Here is a 22,129-nt window from a genome sequence, read left to right on the forward strand (position 1 = left end):
ACACTTTCCAAAGTATTCGCCAACTGCACTAAATCCAACTTTCATAACATCACTTCAACTCTGCAGTATATTGGTCTTGCGGTTGTTTTCAATCAAAGGATCAATTTTGGCAAACTACTTTTACCCATTCTTCTGAGACGTCTCACTACTGCTTTACGTGATCATTCTACAAATCGTAGGGTTTCATGCTACTACGCTCATTTTCTCATGCTTATAGCAGAACATCTTCTCACACCTGAGCATAAGGCTCTTTTTGCTAACTCTTCAGTAACTGAACCCCCGCTAGTAAGCAAAAAGATTTACACACGCGAAGACACAACCTTCAAATTCATGCAAGTTCCAGTACTTGTATCTGCTTTCATGGCCACTTACATTTCTTTACCAATTTTCAATATTCCCGGTCATGAACAGCAAGCTCAACCTCCAGTGGTTCAAGCCACCCAGGCTCAAACATCATATGCTCTTCCACTGCAGGTAATAATTTCTCACTCACAAACTATTCCTACTTCTGTTGAAAGACCCTCAGTGGTTGATAGGGCTGACCATGAAGTTGTAGAACCGCAGCTTCAATCCCAGGTCATAGAGCCAAACACAAAGTCACACCCTATCTCAACCTCTCCCCCACTGTCTAAAATGTTACCTAGAAGGTTAGTAGGAAGTAGTATGTTTTTGGATGTGAATGAACCCTCAGCTCTGCCTCCTCCCAAGAAAAGAAGAACATTTACTGAGGCATCTGAAAGCCCATCCTTGTCCTCCCAACAGGACATGGACTTTGATATGGCCAGTGAACAGTTACTAGAGACATTCTATCAACATGATGAATCTATTGAAATTTGCCATAGGGCCATGACATCCTGTACTAACTCAAGCACACTTCCATTACCCACAATGGAAGCATACAGACCAATAGATGATACTCAGGACACATAGCAAGGAGTGCACATTGAGTCGGTTACAGTGCCTGCCATAGTTACGGCAGAAGAGCAGTCACATGCTTCTGAGGAAAAATCTAACTCCCAGCCACCTTTAATAGAGTCATTTTCTCCCCTCCCAGATCCAACACCTCTGGCTCCCTCACGGGATTCTCCACTCACAGATTTATCTGGAGAAAGTGGAGGGCAACTCGGTCAATCTATCCCTGAAGCAATTCAGACATCTATTTCACATGAAAAGATAGGTTTGATTGAGGATCGGGACTCTCGAATTCCCATTGCACCACCACTGACCTCTCTTGAAGAGGCTAGAGTGATTTCAATTGCAGGTACAGAAGATCAGCAACAGGAAGGCTCCTCATGAGAAATAATATTGAGAGATACACAAGCACGTGAGTGGAGTGAACCAAACAGGAGAGATATTTAGGTGAGCGCACACACAGACACAAACACTGAAAATATGTTAGCTCAAATTGCTGATCTGAAAGAACAACTTGCAAAAAGTCAGGCTGAGGCTCAATCATTCAAAGCACAAGTGGTTGAAAGGTCTTCTTCTTCCACCTCTGTCAATAATCAGCTGGCTCTCATCAGGACTGAGATATCATATTTGAAGACCTCTGTTGTACCAAAGCTTAACTCAATCCAGGCATCTCCAAATTTATCAGCTGAAGACATTTCAAACTTCGGCTCTCTCCATTCAAGAATGACTTCTCTTGAAGACTTGGTTGAAATGAATCATTCACTGGACTCCTCCAGATTTCTGAAGATAGAGACGGACATGGAACATCTCAATGAAAGGATGAAGCACTTGTACTTCATGATCAAAAATTCTCACTGCCCTAATGAAGAACAAAGGACTTTCTTTGAAGGGCCGTCAGGTGGAGGCTCAGGCTCTGGAGGTGATGGAGGTCATGGAGGGTCTAGAGGAAAGTCTGTAGAGGATTCCTCAACTAAGGGGAAAAGAAAGGGAGAAGTGGAAAGGGAAAAGAAAAAGATTCTTCTGCTGGAGGCACAAGGAAGGCTGATGATGTCTACTATAGTGGAAAACATGATGACTTTGATATTTTTGACATTCCCACTGAACCAGTCTTGGAAGATAAAGATGGTTTCTTTGAAGCTGAAGAGGAAAGTGATTTTGGAGAATGGGAAGAGGAAGCTCAAGTAGATCCTGTTTTTTAGAAAGAGTTTCAGCAGCAGCAGTCAGAGTTGAAAAGAAAAGAAGCTGAACTCGAAAAGGTATCCTAGATCATTGACATGAGGAAAAACATTGAACGAACAGAAACTCTTGAAAAGCAACGTCTTCATGACATTAAAGCTAAAGAAAGGAGAAGAGATGTAAAGCTGAAGATTGGTGAAAAATGGGATGAAGCTAGGAGAGTACTTGATATGCCTCAGTTGAGCACAAACAATGATAGGCAGTTTCTACATCTTCTTGACAAGTTGGAGATCTCTAATGCAAATAATGACGTGTACCTTAATGCTATCAAGACTGAAGTCTCAAGGATCACAGCTACCTTTGACAGATCTCTAAATAAAATGAGCATATTTGTATATTTTCAGAGCGAAGGATCTTTCAAGGTATCACTTCATCTGTTTGAGAATCGTTCTTTATCAGAGATTTGGGTTCTTCTCAACAGAGTCAAAAGAAGCTCAGAGTTGAATGAAGTTCTTCGAGAAAGGCTCAAAGAGTTTGCCTACAGGGCTAGTCCTCAAGTGGTCAACAATCCTTATCAGGTAAGATTCTTTTAGTCTGACTATCTTCAAATCTGCCAGCTCGATTCACAATCTCTTAAAGACTACTCTGCTAAGCATCTTGTCTGGATGGAACATCACTTAAGAACTGCCGGATATTCGTCCATGTTGAAAACTCAAGCAGCTGATCTGATTCAAGCTTATTGTGAAAAGAATATTAAAAGGTAAAATCAGTTCAAGAATAAGCTAAAGTCAGTTGGAGTTCAACCAGTCAGACCAGCCAGCTTCACTTCTGAAAAGGATCGTGTCTTTGACAAGGAGTTGCTTCAAGATTTGGAAGAAGGTGAATTCGGAAGGCAAGACAACTGAATTCAATTAGCTCAAAACTTAATGTAATATGATTAGAGCTTTATGAATCAAGATAGACTAATGTAGTTATATGTTCAGTCTAGAGGAACATCTATCTTGTATTCACTTGTAAATTTCTTTTGGAATCTGGAAAATGTTAAATATAATCCAGAACTTTTCTGCTATTTACTTTGCATTACTGTTTATATCTTTTTCTTATTTGTTAGTTGAGTTATCCTCTAGGTATTTGTTGATATTGTCTAACAAACAAATAGGGGGAGATTGAAAGACATATGTCATAACCTATTTGTTTATTCGAGGATTTAACTTAACTCAAACAATGATGTAACAAGTAAATAGTGGTTCTATCATCAGAGAGATCTCTCAAAGTAACATATATCAAAGGATTAAGTAACATTGTTCATCTACAAACTTGAGGACTTAATTCACTGGAAGAAGCTCAAGAAATTGATCAAGCCTCAGTGATATAAATCAAGATTGTGGATTTAATAAAGTGACAGAGATCTCGTCAGGGGATCAGTTAATTACAGGGATTTAATCTGAAGAAAATCAAGACATGAAGAAACATCACAGAAGTTAGTCATTCATGAACCAGACAGTACATCGAGTGTCAACATTGAAGTGGTGAAATGGATTCATGATTTTCAGAAGATTGTCAGAAGAATGGTTGCAGTTCAAGAATAGTATTAATTCTCTATTTATTAATTAAGTCGTATAATTTAATTAAGAAAATAAATTATATCTGCAAAGATTAATTTATTGATTAATTGAAATAATTGATTAATTAATTCTAAATTTATATTATGGGTTTTCAGAATTGATTTTGAATTTAAATTCAAAATTAATTCAGCAAGTCAATCTTTTGTATTAGTATGACAATCGGTATGACAATCAATAGTCATACCAAAAGTCATGCGAGTTCATATAGATTGTCTTGCCGAAAGTCATGCCAGTTCAATAGATTGTCCTACCGAAAGTTCTACCAGTTAAAAGGATTGTCTTGCTGAGCTAACAGGATTGTCTTGCCAGTTAAATCAAGGATTGATTTAATAAAAGCAGCAGCTGATTTTCAACAAACAGAGCATTGAATATCAAATACACAGAAGAGTACATAACAAAGAAAACAGCAGGGAACTTATTGCAATTTCTCAAATCATTAATTTCTAGTATTCATTGTTAAATCTAAACCACTAGAAATCCTTTTCTTGTTCTTGTGTAACTATCTAGCGGATCAAAATCTCTAGAACTTAATCTCAAATTGCTTTTAGCATTTGATCCTTTTTATTTCAAAAATAGAAAAAGTTCATGTCGAATTTATGCTAGATTTGGAATAATTTATTTGAGATTAATCCCTTGTAAACGATACCGTTGTTGTAACACCTTTCAAGTTTAATAATAGTTTTATTTAACTTGAATTTTGTTTCACTTTTTTATTCCGCATTTTATTCGATTAAACGCTATAGTTTGTATTCAACCCACCTTCTACAAACATATAGAGACCTAACAAAGCTTTTGAAAATTTGCAAGAAAGCGTAAAGTGAAAATAAGAATTCAAAAGGCTTTTATACTTTCTCGAATTAAAACGTAAGGAGAATGATTAAATAATATTTTTAAGTAAATTACAGCCGTTTAAGAATAAAGAAAACTGTATGAATTCTAAAAACTGCCTTTAATACAAATACATACAACTGTGTATATATGTATCAACGGTTAAGTAAAAGAATCAACGGTTGTGACTTACTTAAAACAACTGATGTGACACTTCAACGGATGAGGTAAATAGTTATCCGTTGAAGATTAACACAGTTTTATCCGTTGAAGGATAAAATTACCAGAAATGTATTTGTCTTTCAACGGATAATGAACATCCGTTGATAGAACAGTTTTGGCTTTCAACGGATAGGGAATATCCATTGATAGAATAATCTTTACTAAAACCCAACTTTGTTCTTGCAGCAAATTCATTTCAGGCTTCAAAACATATTATAATAAGGACATGAATTTATGAATAATTAAGCATACCTAGCTCACTTACTAATCTTGTGAATGTTGATTCATCAAGTGGCTTGGTAAATATGTCTGCAATCTGCTTTTCACTTGGAACAAAATGAAGTTCCATTGTACCATTAATCACATGTTCCCTTATGAAGTGGTACTTGATGTCAATGTGCTTAGTTCTTGAGTGCTGCACTGGATTTTCAGTAATGGCAATGACGCTCGTGTTGTCACAGAATATTGGAATTTTGTCAACAGTTATCCCATAGTCAAATAGTTGATTCCTTATCCACAGTATCTGTGCACAGAAACTACCAGCAGCAATGTACTCAGCTTCAGCTGTTGATGTAGAAACAGAATTTTGCTTCTTGCTGAACCATGACACAAGCTTATTCCCTAGAAATTGACAGGTGCCAGTTGTACTTTTCCTGTCTATTTTGCAACCTGCATAATCTGCATCTGAGTAGCCAATTAGATCAAAACCAGACTCTCTAGGATACCAAATTCCTAGATTTGGAGTCCCTTGGAGATATCTGAAAATTCTTTTAATAGCCACTAAGTGAGATTCTTTAGGGTCAGCTTGAAATCTAGCATAAAGACATGTAGAAAACATTATATCAGGTCTACTAGCAGTTAAATATATAAGTGAGCCAACCATGCCTCTATAACTTATAATATCCACAGACTTTTCAGCCTTGTTTAATTCAAGCTTGATGGCAGTAGCCATGGGAGTTTTTGCAGATGAACAATCCATTAAGTCAAACTTCTTTAAAAGATCATAAATATATTTAGTTTGACTAATGAAAATTCCACCACTAACTTGTTTAACTTGTAAACCAAGAAAATAAGTTATCTCTCCCATCATGCTCATTTCATATTTACTTTGCATTAACTTAGCAAACTTTTTACAAAGCTTATTATCTGTAGAACCAAATATAATATCTTCTACATAGATTTGAACAAGTATTGTAGAGCCATTAACATTTCTAAAGAAAAGAGTTTTGTCAACAGTACCTCTTGTGAAGTTATTATCTAGAAGAAATTTTGACAGTCTCATACCATGCTCTAGGTGCTTGCTTTAGTCCATAGAGTGCTTTCAACAGATAATACACATAGTCTTGAAAATTCGGATCTTCAAATCCTGGAGGTTGGCTTACATAAACTTCTTCCTCCAATTCTCCATTCAGAAATGCACTCTTGACATCCATTTGATAGACTTTGAAATTGGCATGGGCTGCATAGGCTAGAAAGATTCTGATGGCTTCAAGTCTTGCAACTGAAGCAAATGTCTCATCAAAATCTATTTCTTCTTGTTGAGAGTAGCCCTTGGTGACCAATCTGGCTTTATTCCTTATGACGATGTCATTTTCATCCATCTTATTTCTGAATACCCATTTTGTATCAATAGAGCTCTTGTTCTTTGGCTTGGGTACCAGCTTCCATACCTTGTTCCTCTCAAATTGGTTTAGCTCCTCTTGCATTGCTAAAATCCAATATGGATCTAATAGAGCTTCTTCCACTCTCTTAGGTTCCTCTTATGATAGAAAACTACTATATAGACATTCATCTTGAGTATCCCTTCTAGTTTGCACTTTAGATGTAGCATCACCAATGATCAATTCAAAAGGGTGATTTTTGGTCCATTTCCTTTGAGGTGGTAGATTAGCTCTAGATGAGGTTGCCTCAGTATTGTCATGATGTGAGATAGAGAATTGGTTGGTTGAAACTCCCCCTGAGTTACTGATCCTTTGAAAGGAACTGGGAGTTCTATCAACTGATGAAGTGAATTGATTATCCGTTGATAGACTATGATCAACGGATGCTTCATTAGGTACTTCAACAGATCATGCACTTTGTCTTTCAACGGATGCTGAATTATGACTTTCAACTGATGCAACATTTTGTGCATTATCCAAAGGCAAATTTTGAATTCTTTTCAAGGTGCCTTCTCCATCATTCTCATCTTCACTATCATCAGAATATATCTTAATGTTATCAAATTTGAGTCCTTCATGATGTCCCTCATTTGTTAGTCCATCAATCTTTTTATCATCAAACACAACATGCACAGATTCCCTGACAATGTTGGTTCTTAGATTGTAGACCCTAAATGTTTTCTTAGCAGAATAACCAACAAATATTTCTTCATCAGCCTTTGCATCAAACTTCCCTTTGTGATCATGTTGATTCCTTAGAATGTAGCATTTGCAACCAAAGACATGAAGAAAGTTTAAAGTTGGTTTTCTTCTCTTGAACAATTGATAGGGAGTCATGCCTTTTGCCTGATTGATTAGAGAAATATTCTGAGTGTAACATGCACAGTTAACAGCCTCAGCCCAAAAGTATGTTGGGAGTTTTGACTCTTCAAGCATTGTTCTTGCAGCTTCAATTAGTGATCTGCTCTTCCTTTCCACCACACCATTCTGTTGTGGAGTCCTTGGAGATGAGAACTAATGCATGATCCCATTTTCTTCACAGAACAACCTCATGGTAGAATTCTTGAACTCAGTTCCATTGTCACTCCTGATATTCCTTACCTTGAAATTTGGATGATTGTTGACTTGCTTCATCCTTTGATCCAAGAAAGTAGGTCCATGAAAACTTTGAGAAATCATCTACAATCACTAGGCACTATCTTTTTCTTGTAATTGACAATACATTGACTGGTCCAAAAAGATCCATGTCTAGCAGTTGTAATGGTTCATCAATTGTTGATTCAAGCTTCTTGCTGAATGATGCTCTCTTTTGCTTTCCTTTCTGACAGGCATCACACAATCCATCCCTTGAGAATTCCACTAGAGGCATTCCTCTAACTAAGTCCTTTTTGACTGGATCATTCATTGTCTTGAAATTCGAATGAGACAGCTTCTTGTGCCATAGCCAATTTTCATCTGGACTTGCTTTGCTGAGAAGACAAGTAATTGATTCTGCATCTGTAGAGTTGAAGTCAGCCAAGTACACATTCCCTTTTCTAACTCTAGTTAGAACCACTTTGTTGTCCTTCTTACTTGTGACAACACAGGCTTCAGAATTGAAGGAAACAATATTCCCTATGTCACATAGTTGACTGATGCTCAATAGATTGTGTTTGAGACCATCAACTAATGCAACTTCATCAATGATGACATTTTCTTTTGAAATCAAGCCATATCCCATAGTGAACCCTTTGCTGTCATCTCCAAAGGTTATGCTAGGGCCAGCTCTCTTCTTGAACTCTGTGAGCAGGGTGAAATCTCCAGTCATGTGCCTTGAACAACCACTGTCCAAGTACCATAGATTCCTTCTTTTTCCCTGCACACAACAAAATCAACCAAGTTGAGTTTGGTACCCAAGGTTCCTTGGGTCCAGCCTTGTTAGTCTTTTTCCTAGACTTCATACCTCATGCATCTTTTGACTTAGGTAACTTTGGGTCAACCTTGGTCTCAGATGTAGTTGGTTAAAGTGTAGGGTTAGTCACAGAATCATTTAGCACATTTGGTTGAATTTGATAAGGCATAGATTGTGCAAACATATTATTCCATATAGGCATGTTGTATGGCATTTCAGGCATATTGAATGCAGCAAAATAAGGATTATTAACATATGACATGTTTGCAAAATTTGCATGAGGATTCTGTTGAGGCATAACAGGCATAGCACACAGAGGTGACATAGACATATTAGGCATGGAAGAGGTTAAAGGCATGGGAGCATTCTTAACTGACTTGCAGTTAGCAGATAGATGATTAACACTTTTGCAATGCACACAACTTTTTTTTGGAGCATATTTATCAGGTGTGTAATTGTTGTGTTTGTTAATCCCTACCTTCCCATTTCTATTTGATTTTCTTTTAGTTTCCTTTTTATCCTCAACCATCTTAAGCCTATTTTTCAACTGATCTAAAGTCATGTGTCCTATATTCACCTTACTGGCATCTTTGGATGTGCTAGCTTCTTCTTTGACAAAGTTCTTGGAAGTTGAACCAAACTTCTTATTGAGATTTTTCAAATTGTTCTTTTTAGAATCACTTGTCTGTTTTAATTGATGAGCCTTCAACGGATGCTCCTTTTCTTCCTTGAACGAATAACTTTCATCATCCGTTGATTCCACATCCGTTGATAATCCATCAATTAATTCTACTTCGTTTTTGTTTTTCTTCCAGGCATTCTCACAGAGTGATTCAATTCCCTGAACCTTGACAATCTGAGCACTAACATCCCTAGATGTTTTCCAGGCCTTTATTACATCTTGTTCATGTTCTAATTGTTTAGAAAGAATTTCTACTTTCTTAACAGATTCTTCTAGTTCACTCTCAATAGTTAAGCATTTGATTTTAATATTTTCAAGCTCAATTACCTTACCCTCTAACACAGCATTCCTATCACTTAAAAACAAATTATTCTCTTTAATTCTTGTGTTTTCTTTAGCTAGTGATTTAAGAGAAACACGCAAATAATGTAATTCATTGGACATATCATTTATAGCTTCATTGCATTCAATCTTAGAAAGCTGAGAGAGGTCAGTAGTAATTACCTGGTTGCTTGATGAACTAGTTTCATTTTCATCAGAATTAGCCATCAAGGCTAGGTTGACATATTCCATATCATCATCTTCATTGACTCCATTAGCTTCCCAGTCATCCTGAGTCAGAAAAGCTCTTTCCTTTTGTTTGAGCAAATCGAAATATTTTTTTTTATAATCCACCTGCTCAAATTTCTTCTTATCAGAGGTTGGCGTTCTGCACTCATTTCCAAAGTGTCCACTTATGCCACAGTTATAATATTTGAACATAGATTTTTCCACCATGTTCTTGTTTGACTTAGTGAATTTAGCATTTTTCTTGAATTTCATCTTTGCAAACCTCCTGGACAGAAAAGCCAGATGTTTATCAACATCATCAGAGTCATCTTGACTGGAATTATCTTCAACCTCAGCTACTTGCTCCTTTCTCTTGCTTGATTCTGATTTGCTTGTGCCAATTTTGAGACTTGGCATTGTCTTTTCTTCATTCCTGGCTTCAGTCTTCTCATTGTCAGCTACAAGTGCAACTGATCCACCTTTTCTCTTTCCCTTTTCAAACAACTCATCTTGCTCCATCTCAAGTTTATAGGTCTTCAAAATTCCATATAATCTTTCAAGTGTGAAGTCCTTATAATCTTCAGAATTCCTTAGTAAAACAGTCATAGGCTTCCATTCCATTGGTAGAGACCTCAGAAATTTTAAGTTGGAGTCCTTGACTTGGTACACTCTGCCATACAGCTTCAATCTATTCAACAGTTTCTGAAATCTATTGAAGGTATCATTTATTGATTCTTCATCTTCAAAGTGAAAGTATTCATACTGTTGAATGAGAAGCTGTATTTTGTTTTCTCTAACTTGTTCAGTACCTTCATAGATAAGTTGCACAGTATCCCAAATTTCCTTAGCAGTTTGGCTGTTAATGACATTATCAAACATATCTTGATCTAGACCATTAAACAGAATGTTCATGGCTTTCTTGTCCTTGTGAACCTCTTCAATATCTTCATCAGTCAATTCTGCTTTTGGCTTGGGAATAGACTGTCCAATAGCAACTGTGGCAGTTGCAGCTGTGGCCACCTAGTGAGGGGTGTGAGGACCATTTTCAATGCAGTTGATGTAGCTTTCATCTTGAGAGAGAAAATATAGATGCATCGTCACTTTCCAGTGATGATAATTATCTCTTTCCAGGATTAGAATCTTTACACCAATATCCTTCTTACTCGTGATGTCAGTAGAATAGATCTTTAAACTCTTTGTAAGTTAAGAGCTTGCTCTGATACCAATTGTTATTCCCAAGGAACTAATAATGAGATTTATAGAAGGGGGGTTGAATGTAAATCTCAAAACATTTTCAAGTTTTGAGCAGTTTTAAAGGCTATGTGTTTTGATGAACAAGTGTGTGTGAATTGCTTTGAGCTAGTGTAGACAGATATATATTCAAACACAAATGTAACGAACACAAAAGACTTAAAAACTTTTCTGGTGGTTTTGTTATTCCACCAGAGATGTGTTATTTCAGAAAATCTGTTATTCAAAGAATTGATCACAGCTGCATCCTAATACAAACTAGATGATTTTCTCTCAATGTTTTTCTAAACAGTTCTGGAAAATTCACACTCTAATTACTAGCTGCAACTTGGTTTATATATCACCAAGTTTATAAGTGAAGACAAAAGTACAATTAAAAAGATTCTTCACATGTTTCTTCTTCATTTCTCTATCCAATGTAATCTAGGTTGATCTGTGAATCTTTGAATACTTCCTTGTTTGCACCAGAATGGAAATGCTACATTTTCTTGAATCCTCCAAGAGGCTGCCACATTGCAATTGTCTCTGTCAACCCATGTGCCTCTGTCAGCTTATGAATTGTCACTGTCAACTGCTATTGAACTTAGCATCCGTTGAAGCTTTCATCCGTTGATGGCTTTATCCGTTGATGCATTAGCAATTGAAGTTTTATCCGTTGATGCATTAGCAGTTGAAGCTTTATCCGTTGATGCACTCATCTGTTGATGGATGTTATCCGTTGAAGCTTTAGAGACATCCATTGAAGCTTTGTTTCTCATCCGTTGAAGGCTTTTAGCTTATCAGTTGATACTACTTCACTTATACAAAATTACAAGGCATGAAATATTTACAGTTATCCCTCCTATTTGCATATCCACTAGTAGTCAACATGACTTATAATTTCCCACAACATCTAAGAATTATAACTTGAATACAGAAATTGAAATGTGCTACAATACTAAACTTATTTCTAAGTAAAGCTACTCCATCAACGGATAGCCAGAATGGTCTTATCCGTTGAGGCTACAAACACTAGATTCCTACTAAAGTATTTTTTTAACTTATCATCAAACTAATACACATATTCCTAACAAGGGATGCCTTTAGAGGAGAAGATATTGGAGATGGCAATAATATTCACGGGGAGCCGAATGAGCAAGCATCTAAATTCTTATACAATGTGAATAATGTCGGAGAACCAATATATCCGGGCAATACCAAGTACACGCATGTGAAGTTTATTACAAGATTACTACATTGGAAGAATCGTAATAAATGTAGTGATAAGGGCTTTGATGATCTACTCCTCTTACTTGGAGATGTGTTTCCGGAAGGGCATAAACTTCCTTTTAATTATTATGTTGTCAAAAAGATGGTCAAGAAGCTGAGCTTGGGATACGAAAAAATACATGCATGTGAGAATGATTGCATGTTATTCTACGGTGATGATAAATATTTAGAAAACTGTAAGTATTGTGAGTTAAGCCGATACAAAGATGCAACTAATGGCGGGAGTGATACCATTCCGAGGAAGATCTTAAGATATTTTAAGATCACTCCTCGTCTACAGCGTTTGTACATGTCTTCCCACACAGCCCAACATATAAAGTATCACAAGAATATAATTGTGACTGAAGGGGTTCTTAGTCACCCTGTAGATGGAGAAAAAGGGAAAGAGTTTGACAAGAACTATCCAGATTTTGCAGTGGATATTCGTAATGTAAGGCTTGGTCTTGCAATTGATGGATTCCCCCCATACAGTAATGCTACTTCTACTGTATACTCAGTTTGGCATGTTGTACTACTTGTGCACAACCTTCCACATACCATGTCCATGAAGGATCCATACATGTTCATGACACTATTAGTACCTAGGCCGAATGATCCTGGGAGGAATCTGAATATCTATCATAGGCCTTTGATTGATGAGCTGATTAGTTTATGGCAGGTTGGTGTACAGACATATGATGCTTCTATGAAGACCAATTTCATAATGTGGGCAACCTTGTTATGGACAATCAGTGACTTTCCCGGGTTGGGTATGGTTAGCAGATGGTCAACCCACGGAAAGATGGCTTGTCATGTGTGTATGGGTGAAGTTAAAGCTAAGCAACTACCACACAGCAGGAAGTCCAGCTTTTATGGGTTATATATGGGATTTCTGGACAAACACCGAAGAAGTCGACGAAAAGGTCGAATTATCCGTAACATGTGTGCTGGAATCACATTTCCACCACCAGGGAAACCACTAGCAAAGAAAGGGCAGATGGCTTTGGGGATTCACATAATTGGACACATATTACTAGCTTCTTTGATCTACCATATTGGGATTTATTGCATCTACGTCATTGTATCGATGTTATGCACACAGAGAAAAATGTATTTGACAACATATTTCATACTATTATATGTAGTGCCAAAACGAAGGATACCACAAGATTAAGAGAAGATTTGAAGGCAATGGGCATCATGCAAGAGTTATGGATGAATGGTAGACACATGCCTAGAGCTAGATACGAACTCACCCGAGATCAGCTGAAATTGTTATGTAAATGGGTACATCGAATGAAACTCCCAGATGGTTGCTCATCAAACTTGAAGAGATGTTGTACGATAGTTCAGTTGAAATTTCAAGGCATGAAGTCACATTATTGTCATGTATTTATGCAAAAGTTGTTGTCTTTTGCATTTCGTGAACTTCTTCTAGATGACATACACAACGTACTTTGTGATCTTTCAAATTTTTCAAGGACTTATGCTCAACTACAATACTTTCATCAGATATTAGGCAGTTGGAAAAAAAACATTGTTAGGATCATTTGTACTTTGGAGACTAAATTCTTTCCAGCTTTGTTTGATCCAATGGAGCATCTTCCCATTCATCTACCCGAAGAGTGCAGACTCCGCGGCCCTGTCCCATCACGATGGATGTATAATATTGAAAGACTACAACGCAGAATGAAACAAAAAGTAGGGAACAAAGCACGAATTGAAGGTTCCATTGCAGAAAAATATGTACATGAAGAGTTGACACATTTTTGTTCCATGTACATTGAGTCAGGAGTTGAGACAGCGCATAACTTGCTAGGTCGTAATATGGTTGATTATTACGTGAATGACGACATTACATTCAGTATTTTTTTAACATTTAAGATTGATGTCAATATTTTAGTTACATGTAAACTAATATCTAATAATAAAAGTTTAAGCTATCATAAATTTGTTTCTCCTGTCGTGATATTTGAAATTTTATGATTAACATAATTCCAAAATAATTGTATTATATTAAAATTTTATGTTGATTCATAAATTATTAGAGCCGCTAGATCCAAATACTAAAAAAATGCACTCCACAAGTTCGAATCACATCAACAACAAACATTTATATTATTATTTATAAAGATATGAATCTCGTTAACAACGAATATTTATATTATTATTGATAAAGATACATAAAAGTTCGAATCTTATCAAGAACAAACATTTACATTATAAAATTATTATTTATAAATAAGATCTCATCAATCATATACTATTACTATTTCCATTTAACTTAAAATTCTATAAAAAGAAATTATATTTATACAATCATTATTTAGTATTTATACATAATTTTAATAAAATTATAAAACATAAAAATGAAAATCACGGGCCTTAAGCTAGTGTTAGTAAGGCCTAAATAAAATTTAAAGATTTAAATAATTTTTAAATAACATGATAAATTATTCTTGGTTTAAATATTGATCAATTATATTATTTTTAAAAACAAAATGACTAACATACATGTAACTCATGTTCATAATTATTAGGAAGAATCGTCTGTCATACGTGGTTGGTCTTATTCTAAAACTCATTAGAGACCCAGGTTCGAATCCCGACTCTTTTTTTTAATGAGTTAACATACGACGGAATCCGTCGTAAGTTTTCGCGGTTAAAATTTGGGGAAAATTGAAATGACCGCCCAATGCTCTATACGACGTCGTTACAAACAAAACCGACGTTGTTACAACGAAAACCCTAAAATAAACCTCTTTCCCCTTTTTACTTTTTAGTAAAAGTCTCCATCTCAATTCTCAAGCTGCTGCTGCGATCAATTCATAACCAAAATCGATATTTCTTTCTCTTCATATCACAAACTGATTGCATAGCGTAATGATTCTAACAATCGTTGTACTCATTACCAGGTATAATCTTCATTTTGTGCTACGATCTGGTTATTAGGTTTCAACTATGGGTCACATGCATGTATTTATATGCATCATCGTATTGTTAACTACATGTCTACAAGTATTTACATTGGGTTCTACTTGTTTTGTTTTAAAATCAACTTTTAATCAAACTATATGTTGATGGGTATGTATATTAATCACTGGGTATCAATATTAATCACCTGGTGTCTATGTATTCATTGGGTAAAAGAATATTTCACTTATTTTAGCTAGATATGCATGCCATAAACTGATTTTTTACTAATTCCAAGTGTTCCTTTTTTAGCCTTACTCTGATGAGAATATAATTTGGTATATATAGCAGTATTAATCTGAAGTAATTAAAGCTCTTAAATTTTACAAAAAAGATGTCTTCAAACCGGTGTTATATTCCTGCTAGTGTGCTATTTGTGTTTGTAGTTTTATTTTTAGGAGCACTACTACTTGAATCAAGGAAGGTTTGGGAGATTTAGTTAGAACTGATATTTTGAATTATTGTTCCATTTTCCAAATTACACAGTGAAATATAGAATATTTAACTAGTTATATATTGTATTCCGTAAAGGCTACGTCATCTTAGAAGAGTAAAGTTATAGTTTTTTTGTTTAGACTTTGTTTCAGTGTTGTATGGATGATGGCTGGGAGGACAGCTGTAGGTGGCAAGGGTGCACGTGGAAGGGCTTCCAGTGGTCAGGGAAGGGGCAGTGGTGGTGATCGAGAAGGGGGGAATAATAGTGGGGGTCAGGGTATTGATGGAACTCATATTCCAGATATGATAAAAGGTCGAGATATTAGCAGCTACCGTAATCGTTATGGATTTAATTCCTAAAATGTTTTGGCTACTTGTAAATTTGATTTGGAATTTATTTATGTGCTTAGTGGGTAGGAAGGTTCATCACATGACTGAAAGTTGTTAAATGATGCACTATTGAGGAGAAACGGGTTGGAAGTTCCTCAAGTTAATATTTATTTACACTTTTATCTATTATTTTTCTTCTATTTAAAATCTTGTGACTTTTCATTTTATAAATCAAAATAAATTGGTAAAAAATGTTTCATTATTACAGGAATGTGCTACTAATCTTATTATTACATAAGACACTCTTTCAACGGATGTTGAAATGATCATCCGTTGAAAGCTACAAAATCATTTAACTAAAATCTACTAACTACTTTGTTCAAGTTATCATCAAGTACACAACATATTCCTAACAAAATTAATAATTGGTTTTATGAAACAATTAAGTATTTATTAATGGTGATAAATGCGATAATAACAGTGTTAAAAGCTAATTTAACTATTATGAATGAACCTATTGGTCATTCTCTAACACGGTGACCAATATCTAGGTTTGGGTACTCTTTTATAAATAATATGGTGAAAGAAGATCATGAAAATTTTCGCGAGTTACATAGAATATATCCAAATATGTTTCTCAAGTTGTGTGGCATTATAAAAGAGGGAACTAATTTAGAAGATACACGGTATATGTCTTTTGAAGAAATGTTTTCTACATTTCTACTAATTGTAGGATATAAAGATCGTTACTGTAATGTACGACAGTGGTGTGGTCTCTCACACTTTACTGCTAGTAGGAATTTAATAAAATTTTGAAGGGTTTGAAAACTATAGCACCACGAAATGATGGTAAAGCCCGGGGGTATTTCCCCGAAAATATCTGGAAGTACAAGATTTTATCCTTACTTTATGGTAATTGTTTGTACTAAAAGTATAATAATTTGACTATATTATAATCTTTTTTAATTGTAATGTTATATTTTTATGAATATATTAATTTAGAATTATGTTGGTGTTATTGATGGAACTCATATTCCAGATATGATAAAAGGTCGAGATGTTAGCAGCTACCGTAATCGTCATGGATTTCATCCGAAAAATGTTTTGGCTGCTTGTAAATTTGATTTGGAATTTATTTATGTGCTTAGTGGGTAGGAAGGTTCAGCACATGACTTAAAATTGTTAAATGATGCACTATTTAGGAGAAACGGGTTGGAAGTTCCTCAAGTTAATATTTATTTACACTTTTATTTATTATTTTTCTTCTATCTATAGTCTAGTGACTTTTCATTTTATAAATCAAAATAAATTGGTAAAAAATGTTTCAGTTTCAGGAAAATATTATCTTGTTGATTGCGGATTTGCTAATCGTCAATTTTTATCTGCAATTCGTAAAGTAAGATATCATCTAAAAGAGTTTGGTGGCGAAGGTCGTCACCCAAGAAATGCAAATAAGCTATTTAATCTCCATCATTCCTCGTTGAGAAATGTGATCGAGAGAATTTTTGGTACCTTCAAATCTCGATTTACGATATTTAAAATTGCACCTCCATTTCCATTTCAAGTACAAGCAGAGTTTGTATTAGCTTGTGCTGGTTTACATAATTTTCTTCGAAAAGAATGTCACTTTGATGAATTTCCTGTTGAAGTAGTAGATGACCAATCTTCAGACATGGAGGAAGCTGATAACCTTGAATCAAATATGTCAAACCAACAACAACAAAGGACTGAAGCAAATATTTGGAGAGCTAACATCGCTAATTCTATATGGCAAGATTGGCCTCGTAATGTGGTAAACAAAGAATATCAAGAAGAACGATATGATGAGAGCGAGGAACATAGTGGATATTGAGTGATGAGTTACACTTTTTTCTATTAGTTGATGAGTTGGACTTATTATTTGGATCTTGTTATTTAATTTGAACTACAACATTGCTATTAGTTGATATATTAAATTATTAATTAAAAAATATTAGTAAAACAATCCAATAAAATTTGTGAGATTTTATTCAATCCATCAAAATTAATATAACAAAATCCACCAAAATCTTCATAGAATTAAAAAAATCTACATCCAAATCTATGTGGAATTTAAACAGTCCATGGATTTTCAAAATCCATTAAAATCCATGGATTATTAACAATCCATTAAAATTTTAAATGAAAACACCCCATAGTTACGTGTGTATGAAGTGTTAGCAAATAATTGGAGGGCGTGATATTTCTTCAATTTGAAGGGATGAAATTTTATACTGGGTGAAAGTTCAAATAGGATAATTTTATAGGGTGACAATTCATGTACGATACTATTTGTTCATGCTATCTATAGTATATTATAATAACCGGAATGAAATATAATTTGGTATGCCTATTTTTGGTTAGTTTGGTTATCCTCATTTATGACCGTCAGATCTTCTATATTAAGTGATCAGCACTGTTAGATTCAAATATTAAAAGAGTATACACTACTCAAGCTCTCAGGTTCGAAGCCCACCAATAACAAATATTTATATTATTATTTATACACTACTAAAATTCCCAGGTTCGAACCTCACCAATATCAAATATTTATATTATTTTTTATATACTACCCGAGATTTAGGTTTGAATCCTCGCAACATAAAATATTTATATTATTATTCATAAATATCCTCATAACGTAATGATCCAAAAAGAAATTTATTATAAATATAAAAGAAATTTATTATAAATTTAAATAATATAAAAATATAATGAAGACCGGTGCATCGCACGAGTTGTAAAGCTAGTAGAATATAATATATGGGGACCCTAATTATATATACTACTACCTCCACACGTATTTTTAGTTAACTATAAATTATAGAAAATTATAGTTTTATATTTATTTTTAATTTTTTTAATAAAAATTAGGAAATTATATTTTTATTTGAAAAATAATTTTTAAAAAAACATGTAACTACATATAAAAATAATATTAAAGTGCGTGGCGTTTGTTGTGTAAAGAATTGAGCGTCAGAGAGAATATAAATTAATGACTTTAACGCCTTAATAAAATATTCAATTATATAAAATGAGATATAATACATACGGAGATTTACCATCATTAAAGCAATATTCTTTTATGGGATAACTAATTAACGGTTTGATATTTTGCTATCCAGCAAGTTATTCATCAAATTGTGCAGGTTCTAACGTGCTCTTATTGAAGCTTATAACGCCCACTAATAATTTTACATCAAAATGTGTGCATGGCCATTGATTCCAAATTTGAAGGCCTATTTTTGATCCCAATAGGGAAGCCATATATATATATCTAGAATATACATGTAGATGCCATTTATGTGCTGAAATTAGCCTATCAACTTTATATATTTGTAGTGGAATACATACGTATATGCTAGTATATCTATATTGAATGAATAGGTAGCGGAAACTCCAAGAGAAAGGGACAAGAGAAAGCATGTGGAAATTTGAACTCTAAATCTCCAGCTCATCAAATATGGTTAATCCACCTGTGGAAATTTGAACTCTAAATCTCCAACTCATCAAATATGCATAATTCACTTTGGTATTTTCTAGTGCAATATAATTTTTCTTGCTCTTCTTCCTGCCTAAATCTCTTTCCCTTTCCATCCTTCTATTATAAATTATAAATAAACCAAGTCGACATAGTAGATGACACTCATATTTGACATATATATGTCACAATACATGAAGGGTCTGCACTTAATCGTAAGTTGCAGCATACTAGCTTTTCTATGTGGAATAAACTAGGATTGACTTATATTAGCATACGGTGCTTAATGTATCAGAAATTATAATGTCAGCAATGTTCTATATGGACGCACCCACCGGATATAAAATACACAAACTATATGGAAATTGAACTGAAGATTCAAGAACCATAAGGTAGGCTTCATGACATACATAAAGAGACCCATGTGGAGAGCAACTACTATTAAGTCAAATTAAAGTGTAAGCATATATTCCATGTCAGGAACTGATTTTGTAGTTCCCCGATGGATTTACTCAACCCTAAACATCCATCATAATCTAGGAAGCATGTGTGCGGGTGCGGGGATTCGCGGTGCGGGGATACATAAATTCGGCAAATTTAAAAATATAGGGACATGGGTGCGGCCGGATACGTCAAACATTTAAATATTTAAAATATAATATATACATATATATATAATAAATATAATATGAGAGTCGCATTTTAGTCAAATAAAGTAGTTAAATAAATAAGTTTAATATCCCAAATTACCAAATACATTCTTAAATTAATTATTTAAGAAAAGAATTTTTTGACCATATTAAACATTTTTTATTTATTCAAATTCAGCACATTGAGCCAATTAAAGAAATAATCAAATAATTTTACAAATTAAAAAAAAAGGCTAAAAGTTAATGCTTGAGACACAAAACAGAAACAAAAACAAAACAATAAGAGTCAAAGACGCTGTAGACTATTAGACTGGTCACACACTTATACACACATACCACGTGATGCCTATACATACAAAAATGAAAAACATATATCGACGAGTTGATGACAAATAACAAGGAATCGAAGACGGCGATAGTTAATTCGCCTCAGTTGTTGTCTCTCGTCTCTTCTTAGTCTTTAAATTGGGTAGTAAAGTCGGTCAAAAAATTACGATTTATGCCACTCCCGCACCCCCTTCCCGCACCACCATGAATCTGATTTGTAAAATACGGCGACACGCCACGGTGGTGCACCCCGTACGTTTCCCGCCGCACCCGAACGGATTTGGTACACAGTGCGTCTTAGTGGTGCCGCACCCCTGCTTTCCAGATCATAATATACATCTCATCAACTTCTTCGATCAACTTTTAGCGGAATATTGCAATTACTCTCCAGTCCGAAGAGATTCTATTTTGTTTTGTGATTTATTAGATATATAAAATATGTGAGAAAATAACCAAAATAACACTTTTGTTAGTCTAAATGTCCAAAATGGCACCATTAATCTTATGGCCCTCGTGTGGAACTTTTCTAACGAAATTAGTAAATGCGTTACTGTATGAACGCTAGTATTAAATACATTTTCCTTTTAATTTACATTCTTCTTTTAATACTCTATGCGCTGTCTTTTAGTGGAACAATGCCCAAAATGGCATCAGCTCACTCCCCATAAACAAAGATTATCGGTGACTTAACTTTACCAATAACCCTCTTCTCCTTATAGTACAAAATAGCGGCTTCAATTCTTATGGTTTTTGGTGACCGAAAATCAATTTATATAGCGTGCGTTAAAACCTTCACGCCATTACAACTTTTGTTTTCCGATTTAATTGTTACATATCTGCGGTTGAAAGAAGATCATACACAATGATTATACAAGTTGCGTTTACGCTCTCTACGCCGATGTAAAATGCGTTCTTCTATTTTTTGATGACTTTAATCTGTAAAAAAACACAAATAAGAGTTACGTTTTCGTCTTTCACGCATCTGATGTATACGTGTATATATATCTGAGTATTGTTTCATAATTTTACAGAAGGTAACGACGGCTATAAAGGCGTTTTGGGCATAACGTGGATCTTATGTGCGTTATCACTGTGCCACAGGAGAGCCAGCTTTTAAAGTTATGCTGTTTTGGATACTCATGCTTAAAATTGTGCCATTTTAGCCCATCATCCTAAAATATGTAGGGTTATCGATTAAAATATTCCGGGATTTAAGCCCACAAAGGGTTAAAGCTCATCCCAAATGGAATATTCATGATCAAGAGAGCCTCCAGATACTTTTCTCGGCAGGCTCGAGAAGAAATCGAAGCTCGTAATTCATGGTTTATATCTACGATATATTCACTATTTGCCATAGACACTGGTAGAATAAATATATATATATATATATATATATTTGGTATTAGAGCCATAAGGGAGTTGTGTTATTGTTGTCTACTGTATCTCTGTTCTCAGTTCTTAAACTTTTGTAGTTAAGCCTTTGCCGAGTCGTTTTGCCTAGTTTATCGGTTATAAGTCCATAGGAGGCAGTAAACCCGTTTTTCTAGGATTGTAAGCAAAAGTTTAGCCTACGTCTTTTTTGATCTCAGAACATGGATTCTGTATTCTGCAGAACTACATCTCTTTCAAACTCTTCCATTAGTACGTTAGATTCAAGAAATATTACACATAGTGCCGAAACCAACGTCGAAAACCTCCAAAAAGCAATAGAGCGTTGGGACATCCCAAAAATCCCCAAAAGCCAAGTTTATGATACAAAATGGTATAGTTCAAGTTCTTCCATCAAAACCGAAGAAAGGGGCATACACCTATCAAAATCATTCGAAACAATTCACCTTCTCACCAAAAGTTCCCTAGAAAAACTTGCAAA

The 22,129-nt window shown here is 34.8% G+C and overlaps 1 protein-coding gene across 1 annotated transcript; it reads left to right on the top strand.

Moving 5' to 3' along the window:
- The first annotated feature begins 12,148 nt into the window (after window positions 1-12,148).
- On the top strand, window positions 12,149-14,031 carry LOC141673618 (uncharacterized). The gene is made up of 2 exons (XM_074480372.1): window positions 12,149-13,134; window positions 13,191-14,031. The coding sequence occupies exons 1-2, from the start codon at window positions 12,149-12,151 to the stop codon at window positions 14,029-14,031; spliced, it is 1,827 nt and encodes a 608-aa protein (XP_074336473.1).
- The last annotated feature ends 8,098 nt before the right edge of the window (window positions 14,032-22,129 follow it).

This window comes from Apium graveolens, chromosome 7, assembly GCF_009905375.1.
Source record: "Apium graveolens cultivar Ventura chromosome 7, ASM990537v1, whole genome shotgun sequence".
NCBI lineage: Eukaryota > Viridiplantae > Streptophyta > Magnoliopsida > Apiales > Apiaceae > Apium > Apium graveolens.